This window comes from Empidonax traillii, unplaced genomic scaffold, assembly GCF_003031625.1.
Source record: "Empidonax traillii isolate 1590-97213 ecotype Southwest subspecies unplaced genomic scaffold, ASM303162v1 scaffold226:size936269, whole genome shotgun sequence".
Classification (NCBI taxonomy): domain Eukaryota; kingdom Metazoa; phylum Chordata; class Aves; order Passeriformes; family Tyrannidae; genus Empidonax; species Empidonax traillii.
Window position 1 is genome coordinate 871,294 of NW_020955419.1, and position 12,867 is coordinate 884,160.

At 41.8% G+C, this 12,867-nt stretch overlaps 1 protein-coding gene across 15 annotated transcripts in view; it reads right to left on the bottom strand.

The window, feature by feature from the left end:
• Positions 1-12,867, bottom strand: part of LOC114059477 (guanine nucleotide exchange factor DBS-like) — a 162,057-nt gene that overhangs the window by 100,792 nt on the left and 48,398 nt on the right. For 14 of the 15 annotated variants that reach the window (XR_003571671.1, XM_027887970.1, XM_027887958.1 and 11 more), the window contains exons 4-6: positions 8,090-8,180; positions 6,756-6,875; positions 1,442-1,558 (exon numbers count right to left, since the gene is read on the bottom strand). Coding sequence is in view for 14 of the 15 variants with exons in the window: in XM_027887970.1 (XP_027743771.1) it covers positions 1,442-1,558; positions 6,756-6,875; positions 8,090-8,180 (328 nt within the window). In the remaining variant the exon portion in view is untranslated. The remainder of the gene's footprint in view (positions 1-1,441; positions 1,559-6,755; positions 6,876-8,089; positions 8,181-12,867) is intronic. The other variant, XM_027887957.1, reaches the window with a different exon arrangement.

Sequence of the window (12,867 nt, forward strand, 5' to 3'; positions counted from 1 at the left end):
TTTTCAAACAAATTTAACCCAAACCTCTGTGGATTACATAGCCACACTCCCTCAAATCTTGGCTCATTTTTATTTGCATATTTTAACAAATGATACATTATTGTTTTATGTAAACTCCTGTCATTAATAAATGATACAGCCTTTCTTGTGCCTCTTTTTATTCCCCCTCCTCAAATTTTCAAGCCTTTAGCTGTTTGAAAGCTCATACAGATGATTCATTTCTTCACACTCCCCGCTCCTGCAAGGACAGTTTCATATTTTTAACACTTTTAACACGTAAGCCTGCTCACCTATCTCAGTCCTAATCTCACTGTAGTCAACACAGCTATAAATGTAGAAAATCAGTGCCAGAGGGAATTCAAATTCTGTGTTTCCCTATTTAGAAGCCTGAAATATTCAGTGGTTTTCAAGGAGAGAAAAATTTAATTTTATAAGCATAGAAAAGCACAAAAAATTATATCAAGAAAGTGACAAAAGTGACTTGACCTAAAGTTACCTCAGAAAAACTCTTTTTATGAGTGTTAGATGTAACCTGTCCGTCAGCAACAACAGACTAAAACCCAGGGCTGCTCAGAACTTTGCAAAATATTGGAGGTCACAGTAGATGTGAGCTCTTACATACCAGTCTTGCAAGTAGGCACACAAAGACAGATGCAAACACTGCATTGAGTCTCTGTGAAATTAATTTTCCATGATCACAACCCAGCTTAGCCCATTTTTGCTTAGGAAGGATGAGACTATATTTCAGCTGCTAATGCGCCAGAGTTTGGAGTCTGTTTTTATGAAGTCACCTTTTCTGGGCACCAAAATGAATTGTTGACATTGTTTTGAAGCACACACTGAAATGCATTAACCAGACCAAAAAGGGAACAAACAATCAAACCTGTACAAGTTTCCTCAATAGAATAAAAACTCTTTCTGTCTTCCTACTTAAAACTGTTCTTCAGTTACCCAAAATATGAGACAGCTGGACTGCATGTTTACATAGCACAGAAATGATAATGAGGTAAAATAAAATCTAATGTTTCTATTCTCTTACAAGCAGGGACAAAATTAATCATTAAAGTAAGAATTTTGAGCTCTGATTCAGTAAAGTGCGAAAGCCCATGTTCAACTTCAACCATGAGCTGCAGGCCTATGAATCCCATCAATTATTCAAAAGCCAAGAGAATGTGCCAGTGGGCCTTGCTGAGTGTGAATATCATGACAGTGTTCGGCCCTAGGCCAGGAACACAGTGAGATACAGATTGCAAACTGCTGCCATTGCAAACTTTTGGGAGTTTGCCTTCCTCTATCTGAGTTACGGATTTCCTCCTTCCACGAGTCCCTGGTAGAATCAGTAGGCTGAAATGCAGCTGTAGAGTTACTACTTAAAGGTTGCTCTGCACTGGTCATCTGGACAGTTGTGGTTAGCCGAGTGAAGAACGACATCAACACTCACAGTTCGGTGATGGATCCACTGGCTGTGGCCGTACTCCAGAGTTCCTCCCAGCTCCCGGGTCAGCTGACTTTTGTCAATATAGCCATGCAGATCAGAGACAGAGTTTAACATGATGATCTGAAATGAATCCAAACACACTGGACTGAGAGAAATAATGAGCCCTTTCAACCACTGTTCTGAGGATCTGGGTTTGCCTTAACATGTATGAACGCTGCAGTTCCACCACAGGCTGTCAATTCTCAGTTATGTATTTAGTCATGCAATGGCTACAGTTTACTTTCACTAGATTTTTCCTTCTTAATGTGTACATGGACATTCTTGAGCTAACCATCGTTTGACATAATCTTGCTCCTTTCTAGGCTGGGTCACTTTGCACATGCTTCAAGAGCAAAAGTAGAGTATTGATAATGTTCACACACATAATGTCCATCAAATAATTTACTCTCTAGATAACTATTATTTACAGAGAAATGGAGGCATAGGCAAGTCAAAACAGCTTCCTCAAAACCAAGCACTTGATCCAGGCAAGTGCTGAAATGAAACCACTGAGAATAAGATTTCCCTTTCAGTTTTATAATCCTTTTTTTGGCACTGTATGTCCACTGAGTTCACTGGCATTATTCAATTTAAAATCATGATGAAAGAGAAAACAGGGACAAACCTAAATTCATTTTCTTAATTTAAAGAGTCTCTTTACCACTAGACTTGCTTAATGAAAGCCAAAAAAGATCTGCAGTCAGCTTCAGATAAGTAGCATTACCACTGTAAATTTGCCAACACAAGTGGTTATGCAAATAAAACACATGTATTGTTGTTCTAACAGCTAGAAAATATTCCATGATTTCAGCAACAGAAGAACAAGATGTTGAGCACAAATTACTAGGAATTTTAAGCCTTGGACTTTAAATACGTCAAACGTGTCACTTGACTCTGCTGTTTAAAGAAAGGTTACCTGGCTCTGCCTGTCAGCAGGGTCCAGGGGAGTGTGGTACAAACACTCTGGACAATTTCAGGAGTGAAGATGTATGGAGACAAGAGGATGTATACTCTAGGCTAATAATGCGCTAGAAAAAGCCTTGAGAACAAACCTGAACAGGTTTTTAGCTGATCCTTGTTACAGAATCACGTTAGAATAATTCAGGCTGGCATGAACCTGAGATCTCTAGTCCAACTTCTTTCTCAAAGTTGGGTCAGCTGTGAGATCAAACCAGCTTGCTCAAGGCTTTATCCACCTGAGATTTGAAAACATCTATGGATTGAGATAGTACAACCTCTTTGGGCAGTCTGGTCTGCTGCCTGATTAACTTTGTAGTGGAAGTTTTTCCTTATATCAAGTCAGAACTGCCCTTGTTTCACTTTATGTCTGTTATTTCTTGTCCTATTGTCATGCACAGCCTGGCTGGGTGCTCTCAGTGACCTTCTGGGAGGGAGTGGAAAGCTGCTGGTTTGTCATATTAACCCTCCCAAACTTTCCCTTCTCCAAGTTAGACAAGCCCAGTTCCCTCAGCATCTTCTCACAGAGCACATGTTCCAAACTCTTTATCTGTTGATCTCACTCCAGATTATTATTTTGCTTTTACTGGGGGAACCAAAACTGGACAGGGTATCTCAGTGTGATCTAATGAGAGACAAGTAAAGGGGGATAAGTGCTTGTGTCAAGCTGCTGGCTATGCTGCTGTTCATACTGCCCCTGTTAAAGCAGGATGCTGATGGCTTCCTTTGCTGCCAGGGCACACTCTGGCTCATGTACAGCTCACTGTCTACCGAGTTCCCAGGTCCTTTTCTGCAGAGATGCTCCCCAGATAGTCAGGCTACAGTCTGCATTGTTGGCAACAACACAACACTGTTGTGTTGTGTTGTTGGAAGGGAAGAACACGGGTTCTTCGTCTTTCTTGAGGAAGAAGTTCTTCCCAGATGCAGGAATTTGCTTTTGTCCCTTTTGTACTTCATAATATGCTGGTCAGCCCATTCCTTGAGCTTCTGTTCCAGTGGCTCTGTCTTGGAATGTATCAACTGCTCCTCCCAGTTTAATGTCACCTGCACATTTGATGGCAGTGCAGCCTGTTGCCTCTTCCATGTCATTGATAAAGAAATTACACAGGGCAGGTGCCAGCAGGAATCACTGCAACACTCCACTTGTTGCCCACTTCCAGGTAGAGTATGAGCCTCATCATTACCCTCTGAGCCCATCATGAAACTAGTTTTTAAATCCACATCTAGTTGTCCATCCATCCAGACTTTACCCTAACTTGGATACAAGAATGTAGTGGAAGATGCATCTGGCCCTGTGGACCTGTACAGGCTGAATGTTCTCAATTAGGCCCCCACTCAATTCTTTTTCACTTCCAGAAGTTCATCTTCTCCTTGAACCCTGTCTCCAAACACAGAAGCCAGGAGACCTTGTTGGTGAAGAAAGTACCTCAGCCAAAGCCAGAGGAAAAGCTGTTACCTGAATGTGTTACGAAACACTGCTTGTTATGATCAAAGCCAGAAAACTCAAAAAGCTGCATCATCTTGAAGGGGCCTCAGACTGGAACTTGAAGGCTATGTACTACTTCTGAATTGCAAACCACATTTGAGAAAGTAAGTCTCAACTGCTTTGTAGTTCTTCTCCACCAGAGATGTTGCTGACAAGTTGGAAATCTTTTTAAACTTCACACTTCACTAAAACTACAGAGGAACATTGTCATGCACTTCCCTTTTAAGAATTCTGAGTTTGCTTTAATCTGATATTCTCAGCACGAGCCATAAAGCAAACCTATTAATATTGCTGGCTAATATTGCCCAAAAAGGCACAGGCTGTTCACTCTGCAGCCATTTTTGCAGGAGAAAGCCTAGGAGCAATCCAGCATCCAGCTAAGAAACCAATCTTTGAGAGCATTAGCATCTCCCATGCTGCTTGCCAGCCTAAGGACAGTCATGGTCAGTAAACTGAGATTGCAGGGGAGTAGCAGTTTAGGAGGGGAGGGTCTGCACGAGCAGGTCAGCACAGAACACAGAACTGTGGTGAGGCTGCTTCGTGGTGGGTTAGGAAACCTGAAAGAAGTCAGAAAGGTCAAAGAAGTCCCTGCTATGGACAGATTGTTCAGCTTTTTGTGTATGCTCTGAGGATGCTTCAATTCATTTCCTATGATGGGAGGTTCCTTAGGTAAATCTCTACATGTTTCTTTTCAATTCCCAGAATTTAATCTCAGATAAACCCTGGTGTGTCTCTTATATTTCTTTATCTTGCTCCTGGATAAGGATATTTAATCAAATCATTATCCCAATAAAGATTTACCTTATAAGGTTTTATGAAGCACATTTGTATGCCAATGGGATATAAATCTTCCTTATTGTGTCTGGTTTGTTATTTTAGCCTTTATTTCCAGCTCCTGTTTGATCCTTTGGCTCCTACTCAATCTGATGTTGATTTAACCCTGCAAATCTATTTTACTGAACATATTTGCAGTCTGAAAGCTCAGATAAACTATTAAACAAATGTTTCTTTGACAAATGCACACAATATTCTTGGAGCTCCTTCTGAATGCTCATGTCTTGGTCCTGACTCACAGCTGTGATAGGAAATACCACCCATCCATGGCCCAGTTATGACATTAATGTTGCCACAGTGCCAAACTCACAATACAACTTGCAAACAATTTAGAAGATGATGGTGATGTTGAAGATAAACACTGATCCCTAAAAGTTCCCCACTCTGAAACACAGGTACACAGGGTCACGTCCAGATGGTATTTTTAGGATGGGGCTGCAAACAGGTGAAAGGTCCCTGCAGAGAGCATGGCAGACCCCAGGAACTCAGTGCACCTTTAGCATAATCCTGAGCAACTCAGAACAGCATCAGGCAGTCTGTACATAAATCTGACAGGCTCTCGACACATATCTGGGCAGGAGGTAGGCAGATTCAGCAGTAGGTGTGTCATGCTCTTAGTTTTTGTAAGGTTGCTCTCTAAGAGCTCTGTGGACATACCCAGGATGTCTTAAAATTTGAATATCCAAGATAACAGCAAACTAAATGCATATCTTGATTTTCCTGCCTGTAAGAGAGATAAATTACTATTTCATACTTAATGCAGTGCTTGACCTCTGCCTAGAATTAATCTCCCTTTCAACTTGGAAGAGATTCAAGTCATCAAATAAATTGCTAGAAGTGTAGAAGATGCTGAATCTTTGGAAAATGCTAATCCTTGATGAGGTTGCCCTTTCTGGGCTGCAGTTGCTGCTACAATGGTTGCTATAGTAACAGATCGCGGCTTATTAAATATAGGAGCATCCATTTTTTAAAGTACTATAGGATATTTTGGTTTGGATTCAAAGATATATTTTTTCATCACTTCTGCATTTTACCAAAAGGCCATGCTTGCCAAACTACAGTAAATGTTACAAATTAATGCACAGTAACCAAATGCCTATTCATGGTTCTTTTTCTGTATGCACTGCAATAAATAGGCTGCTGCCTCTCACTTCATAAGGTCTTAAACACCTGAACTTCAAACTTGGTTATTGACAGAGCTAGAATTTGTTGGTGGAGAGCTATAAGTCTTTTGCAAAACAATATAAAACCACAAGTAAAGAGTCATATGAAATCCCTACAGTAAAGTCATTATGGAACCCAGTACAAGTCTGGTCCAGGATGAAATATCATCAAAAATCATAATTCAAGTCCATTTACAAAACACGTGAAACCACATGCAAACATAGCTAGGAACAACTCTTAAAAGAGCTCTCAAAGAATAACCTAAAACTTAAACTCTTTCAGGATTGATAATCTTCTCCAAATCATATTCTCATCAACCTATTGCATATGCCAAGTGAATATAAAAAGAAACAGAAAACAAACCAAATATTGAGGGCATGGGGATCATAAAAGGCATTCAAAATAGGAAATGCTATGGAAGCATTTAACAAAGTCAGCAGTCCCATGGATAATCCATAAAATAGTGCAGAATTCAACCCCAGCCTTTCATTGCTCTGTAGTCCTGAATACTTATGTTTGTCATTGGAATGAGATCCACCTCTGCCTACCTCAGAGGAACAGCTCCACTGAGTTAAAATGTCAATACTTAAAAACTGAGTCACATTTTATAGCTAGACTGACTTCCACGTGGGAGCATGTCCATTAAATACTGTGAAGCATCCACTGCTAATTAACATTTCGGTATTACCATACAGGTATAACCACACAGATCCAGATGAAAGTCCCTGATTGCCACTTGCAATCAAATTTCAGTTACTGGGTTATGAGAAATTGCTGACACCAAAGAACTGCAGATATGGAGAGATAGAAAACACATGGACAAAAATGCATTCTTACCGGTACCTTCATTTTAAAGTCATCTCGGTAGAGTTTAATGCCAATGTCAGCGATCGCCCTTTGGATAAAGCGGGAGGGTCTCAGGACAAACACCAGCTGCAGGTTTCCTGGAAATGCTCCCTGCAAGAAATACAGAACTTTTAGAAGGCACAACTCTGCCTTGTTAGGGAATTTTCAGCCAAGTGTTTCCTAAACAGGGCAAAGTAGGTAGAACTTGCTGAATCTTGCTCGGTCCAGCTGCTCATTATATCAGTTGGTCCATTCTGCATGTGCCCATTGTCACTGTCTCCAAAGCCAGCAGGAAGAGAGGCCAATGGATTTTACTGCCCAGCCACACATTGTTTTCTGATGTGGATTTATCACAGAGCTGCAAAGTTCCTGACAAGGGCCTTTCTCCCCCAGATTCAAACCCCACCGAGCCCCTTTGCACCACCATCCATAGGTTTTCCCATTTTTTAGGTTGCAGCCACTAGAGGGCAAAGCTGTCTGCCCCACCTGACGTGGTGAAGGAAGCTGGTGGCACAGACGGATTACCCAAGCTGACCTACCTTCTCGTTCTGCAAAGGGTTTCGAATCCTGTTGACCTCACATATTTTTACACAGAGAGACACTCAACACATTCATAAGACATGGCCCTGCCTGCAACACCCAGCCTACATTTCTTCACACACTCCTCTGAGCTCACCAAGCATAAAAAAAAGAACAATTACTCAAAGAGAGCAACTAGAAAAACCTGAGAATAAAAACCAGTTCTGTCTAAATAGCTCGAAAGAACTTAAATTTGCTTTTGTCATCCCTTCATCCTGCACCTCTGTGTGCAATGCTTGCTCCTCACACAGCACACGTTCCTGTAATAGATGTATAAATGCAGCTGCTTTTCTTAGCACTGAAAAGCAGTGCCCAGCTCTGACTTCTGCAAATGTAATATAATAAGCTATTAAGAGTTTCTGACAGAGATCATTTACTACCATGCAAACAAGTCCCTTGGGATCTGTTTCTTTCATAAGCAGGCCACATCAATGCCTCCTCAGGGCACAGAAGGGTACCTCTTATATTCTTCTAGGAACCAATTTAAAATTACTAGAATTTAGATTGCAGTCTACCCAGAAAATAAGGAATTTGTCCTAATTCAGCAGTAAACAAGGCTGTGTAATTTGTTCCTGCAGCTTCCTCTCTCTCTTATTTAACACTCATGAGCTTCAGGGCAGGGGAGTGTCTGCATCCACGGCCAGAAAACGGGAGCTTAAAATGAGCGCAGGAGACTGTATCATATGCTGAAGGTTCAGCAGATGATTTTAATTTCCAGAAAATAAATAACAAAAGCAAGCACTTACTGCTATCCGTGTCAGGGATGCCTTGACTGCACTCCATTTGTCCCGTCGTCTGTCTATGATGATGATGAATCCGATGCTGGCAGCCTCCAGACTGCAAAACGGATGAGATAGGTATGCAGGGTTACACAGAGATACTCCCATTCCAAGGAAGAGTTACTGCAGCAAAACACAGCCTCCTTCAGATCACCCTCTGAGCACATTATGAAAACAACGTACAGTGGAAAGAACGAATATTTGGCCGAAATTCACACAAAAAAGAAAGCCAGCAAATTTTCTCTTTCCAGTTTAAGGCTAGCAGCTTACAGAAAACACGAATATTTTATCTGCTAAATCTCTCAGCTGCTGTGCTACTCCACTGCCAGTCTAGGTGACAGGAATCGTTCAGGATCACAAATTGCACTGTGCTGTATTGAAGACAAAACCCTCAGATCCCGTTTTCTCTGCCAAATAATTCAAGCTATTAGACACCCCACTTCAGCCTTCATTCTCCAGGTGTGCTGACATCTGACAGGGGCACTGAGCTCCTGGGGGTCAATATCCCCTGGCTGTTACCACCTTGCTGTGTACAAAAGCCCCAGGAATTCTGGTAGGCAAAGCAGAAATGGAAGAATTCTATCTTGCCAATCACAAACTCGTTCTAGGGTTGCAAGTCATTCAGAGCTATCCTTTTAACATATTGTCTAGGATAACAGTTCCTGCTCCTTCTCAGTGCTTTTCAAGGAGGATCTGAGAGGCACTGATTTGGTGCTTGATTCCACCTATACAGACCTCAGAAATACCTCATCCTCTCTTTCCCTCTCAAAAATCCCACTTTGGGGTCCAAGGTTTCAGTGTGACTGCTCTACTCTCTGCCTTCCAAGAGCGTTCAGTATTGGAGAGAAGTCCTCAGAAGTGCACACTGAGAAAAGTGTCCAGAAACTTCCTTGGAGAGGGATGGCTCAGTCATCTCAGAACAAACCAGAGGTAAGCGGGAAGACTATAAATGTCGTAGTCTAAGGATATACTGCAATTAAACATCTAACCACAGACAAAAATTTAAAACAAAAATTAAAATTAAAAATTATTAAAACACTTCCTTGATCCCTTTTCCACTGCCCATACAAGGAGCAACCCAGGATTTTTCATGGGTTCATTTTGCGCAAACTTGTGTCAATAATCCACTAAGACCACCGTTAGGAGCTGAGCTCCTGCTGCAACTCTGCTGGATCAAGAACAGCAACCTGAAAGCCAAAGTCTCTGGCAAACCTGGGGTGCCATGTGAGTCTTCCCAATAATTCATACTGGTAACAGGAAAACACACCAAATTTCCCCCTTTAGCATTTTTACAGCATCCTCTGGGGATTACAAAATTCAGTGGTAGTACATGACCTTTCCTCTTTAGTAGTGCAACGTGCAGTTCCCTGTGCAGAGGACAGAAAATGTGGTTTGCAGCAATGCCCCTCAAGCACAGGGAAGAGAGTTCATCTGTTTCTCCTCCTATATATACACAACTGTATACATATCCTTCAGTAGATTGACAAATATTTCAAGCCTCAGCCCCAGACGCCCAGGTAGCACCTCTGTGGAAAGGGTGCCTGTCCCACCTGATGGGAGTCACACAGATCAGATCACCCTTTTCACTCTGCCTTGGCAACTGAGGCTGCTGCATTAGAGGTGGGGTGCCAGGAATTCTGGTTACATCTCAAAGAGAGGAGGTTGGGGTAAACTTGCTGATATTTTGGGAAATCTAAACAAGCACAAAGCCACACATCATTTTCCTCATTTGCTTGTGTAATATATGTTCAAATGATGTTCAGGATAGTATTGATTGTTGTCACTAAGATAAACTGATGGTATTTGTATGCTTGGTTTTTTATTTATTCTGTTTTCTTTGTTGGAGGGGGGTTGTTGGTTTCTTTTGTTTGGTTTTGTTTGTTTGTTTGGGTTTTGTGGTTTTGTCTTGTGGGGTTTTTTTGGGGGGATGGTGGGTCTTTTTTTTCCTTTTTTTTTTTTTTTAATAAGATAGGACTGACTTAGGTCCTAAATTTAGCCAGGGAAACAGAGACAGTGTCAGCAAGTGATCCTATTTCAGTCAGCATGCTGAAAGGCCATACCAAGGTCTGAATGTCATCGGGCACTGAGGAAGGGATGCAGGCAAACATGGGAAGAGGCCTAGCCAAGATGGAAGCATCAGCACAAGTGATGAACAGCTGAGAAACCCCCCTTGTATGTGTACCCAGAGGAAGGGAGTTTGTTTAAAAACAATCACAGACACTCAAATCCTATCATTGTTTTCTCAGTGTCATTACTGTAATATCTCTTGTGCAAATGCATTAGGGTTTCTCCAGTACTCTGAGAAAAAGGATTTGAAGACAATCCTGAACAGCAGACAAACATCAAGCTTACCTCCAAAATAAATTCTGGCACATTTGCCCAGATCTACAGAAGTCTGGCATAGAGATTCCCTTTCCATGAATGAAATATGTGCAACCAGCAGAGCTGTACTATCTTCAGCTCTGAATTCAGGTTCGCCCTTGAACACTGACTTGAGGAGACCAGGAGATGTTGAATTTCCTGATCTCTTTTGGGAGGAGAGAAGGGCACCTGTTCCTCAATGGAGTTGATCCATGTTAAGTTGATATCTTCTGTCATATTAGCACATAAGACTAATCATTCCAGAGGGACTTAGTTACTAATGCTGAAGGATGTTATCTGCAACCACAGAGCTCAACTCCACAGCTAGCATGAGCCTTCTTCTACAGGACATGCAGAATCAGACACTGATATTCTCTGTACATTTGCCTGGAAAATGGTGTGCTGATTTCTCTGGTTCACTAAGCTCTGACTATGGAAGTACTTTCTATGATAAACAGGGTGAACTGCTTTTCAAACTACTTCATCTTACCTGATTCATGGCCATACCCTTTGTAACTCCAGAAGAGTTAGAGACTCTTCTCTGTTCTTAGTCACTTCATTTGATACCTTCTCATCTTTCTTGAAAATTGAAGTAAAAGGCGAACTACTGGCAGTGAAACAACATGCACAGGAATACTGCTACAATACACACAGCAGTACATAGTGCAGTAGTGCTGATGAAAGTAACAACGCAGTCCCTTTACTGCTTGCTGAGAGGTGTGGCAGAGACACTCTGTGTGCAGGGACCTGCCAGCTGCAGATTAGCAAGGCTCTGCTGCACCCAAACAGGTCCACTACTTATGACATATTAAGATAGTGCTTCATATAATTATGTCATAAATCACATAACCAAAGCTTGCTGCTCAGGTTCTTCCTCTTCTAAATTAACATCTTTGTCCCTCACCATCTACATAGAGGGTGACAAGTTTCAAACAGTGACTCAAAAAATGTGGTCAATCTTTCTAAAAGCACTGCAACAAAGACTAGAAAACTCCCCAGAAAACTCATATCCCTGCAGTGTGATCTATGACTGAACTTAAGAATTAAACCAGAGTGCTGGTATGCAGAAAATGTACCTTCAAACCCCAGTCACTGACCTTGAATGAGTCATTTAAAGCAAACCGAGCAGTTACTTAACACAGGTTTTGGTGAGCCTGTCTGTAGTGTGAGATATCACTTACACATAACTCATCATCTGTAAAATGGGCATATTGCAGCTCTCCTGACCTACAAAGTTTTGAAACTCAATTCACCATTCTTTGCATATTGCTCTGGGGTTCCTCAGGGGAAGAGAAAACACAGAACTGAGACTGAATCAAAGCAAAGATCCACCCAGCCCAATGCCCTGACTCCAGTGTTGGTAGGTAGTGGCTGCTGGGACAAAGGCAGTAGGAAAATGAGAAGGACAATGTTTCTCTTGGTATATTCTCCCAAGTCCCGGCATTAAGGGATAAATGGATTTCTTTAGCCTGAGTTTGCATCTGAGCCACTGTGTTCAGCTGTCATTGATGGGGCAATCCTTTATGAACTTGGCTAATTTCTTTTGAACCCATCTGTACTTCTGGATTTCACACAGGCTGAAGAAGCGTTTCTGCCTGTTAAGCTGACACTGTAACATGCTAGTTCTCCAACATGTGACAACTTTACTGGGAATCAGCCCCCACCACACCAGCTACAAAGAACTGAAAAACTAGTCTTATGTTTTTCTCAGCTACTACTGCTGTTTTTTGAACCCTGAAGCTGGTCACCCTCCCAGTCCTGAAGCTAGTGAAGAAATACTCAAGACAGAGTTTCTCCTGCAGAACAAAAGCCCCATAGAGCAGAGTGAAACAATAAAGCTGTTAAATTCACAGTGTGTGGTTTCTCTCAGCTTGCTTTGGCAACTCAGTATGGGGAATACATGTAGGTGGAGCTGGAAAACTTCTCATGCAAACTTGAAGGAGCGCATTCTCCCCTATGATCCTCTAAGCACCTTTTTACACAAAACCACAGGAAATAATAAATCCTTGCTTGCTTCTAACTAGCACAAGCAGCCATGGTTCAGAGACAGGATGAGGGGACTGAAAAAATATTAAGGTCTTTTAGATAAACAAGAAGTAATTCAGCAGCCATGCCTCAACACAGATCCTCAGAGCAGGGGAAGTCATCTTGTTTCACTATCCTTGCACAACTGCAGGCAAAGAGCAAGGAAAACATCCTGGCTGTGGAGCAATCTCCAAGGAAACAAAGCATCAGAATGCACATGGTGCTTGCCAGAATCCTGTCAACCAATCCAAGGGGCACCTTACTTGCTTTCTCAGAAAAGGGGAAGCTGCACAGAAAGATGCACTCAGAGAATGAACAGTCACAGGACCCATGTCAGTTTTTCTCCTTCCACATGCAAT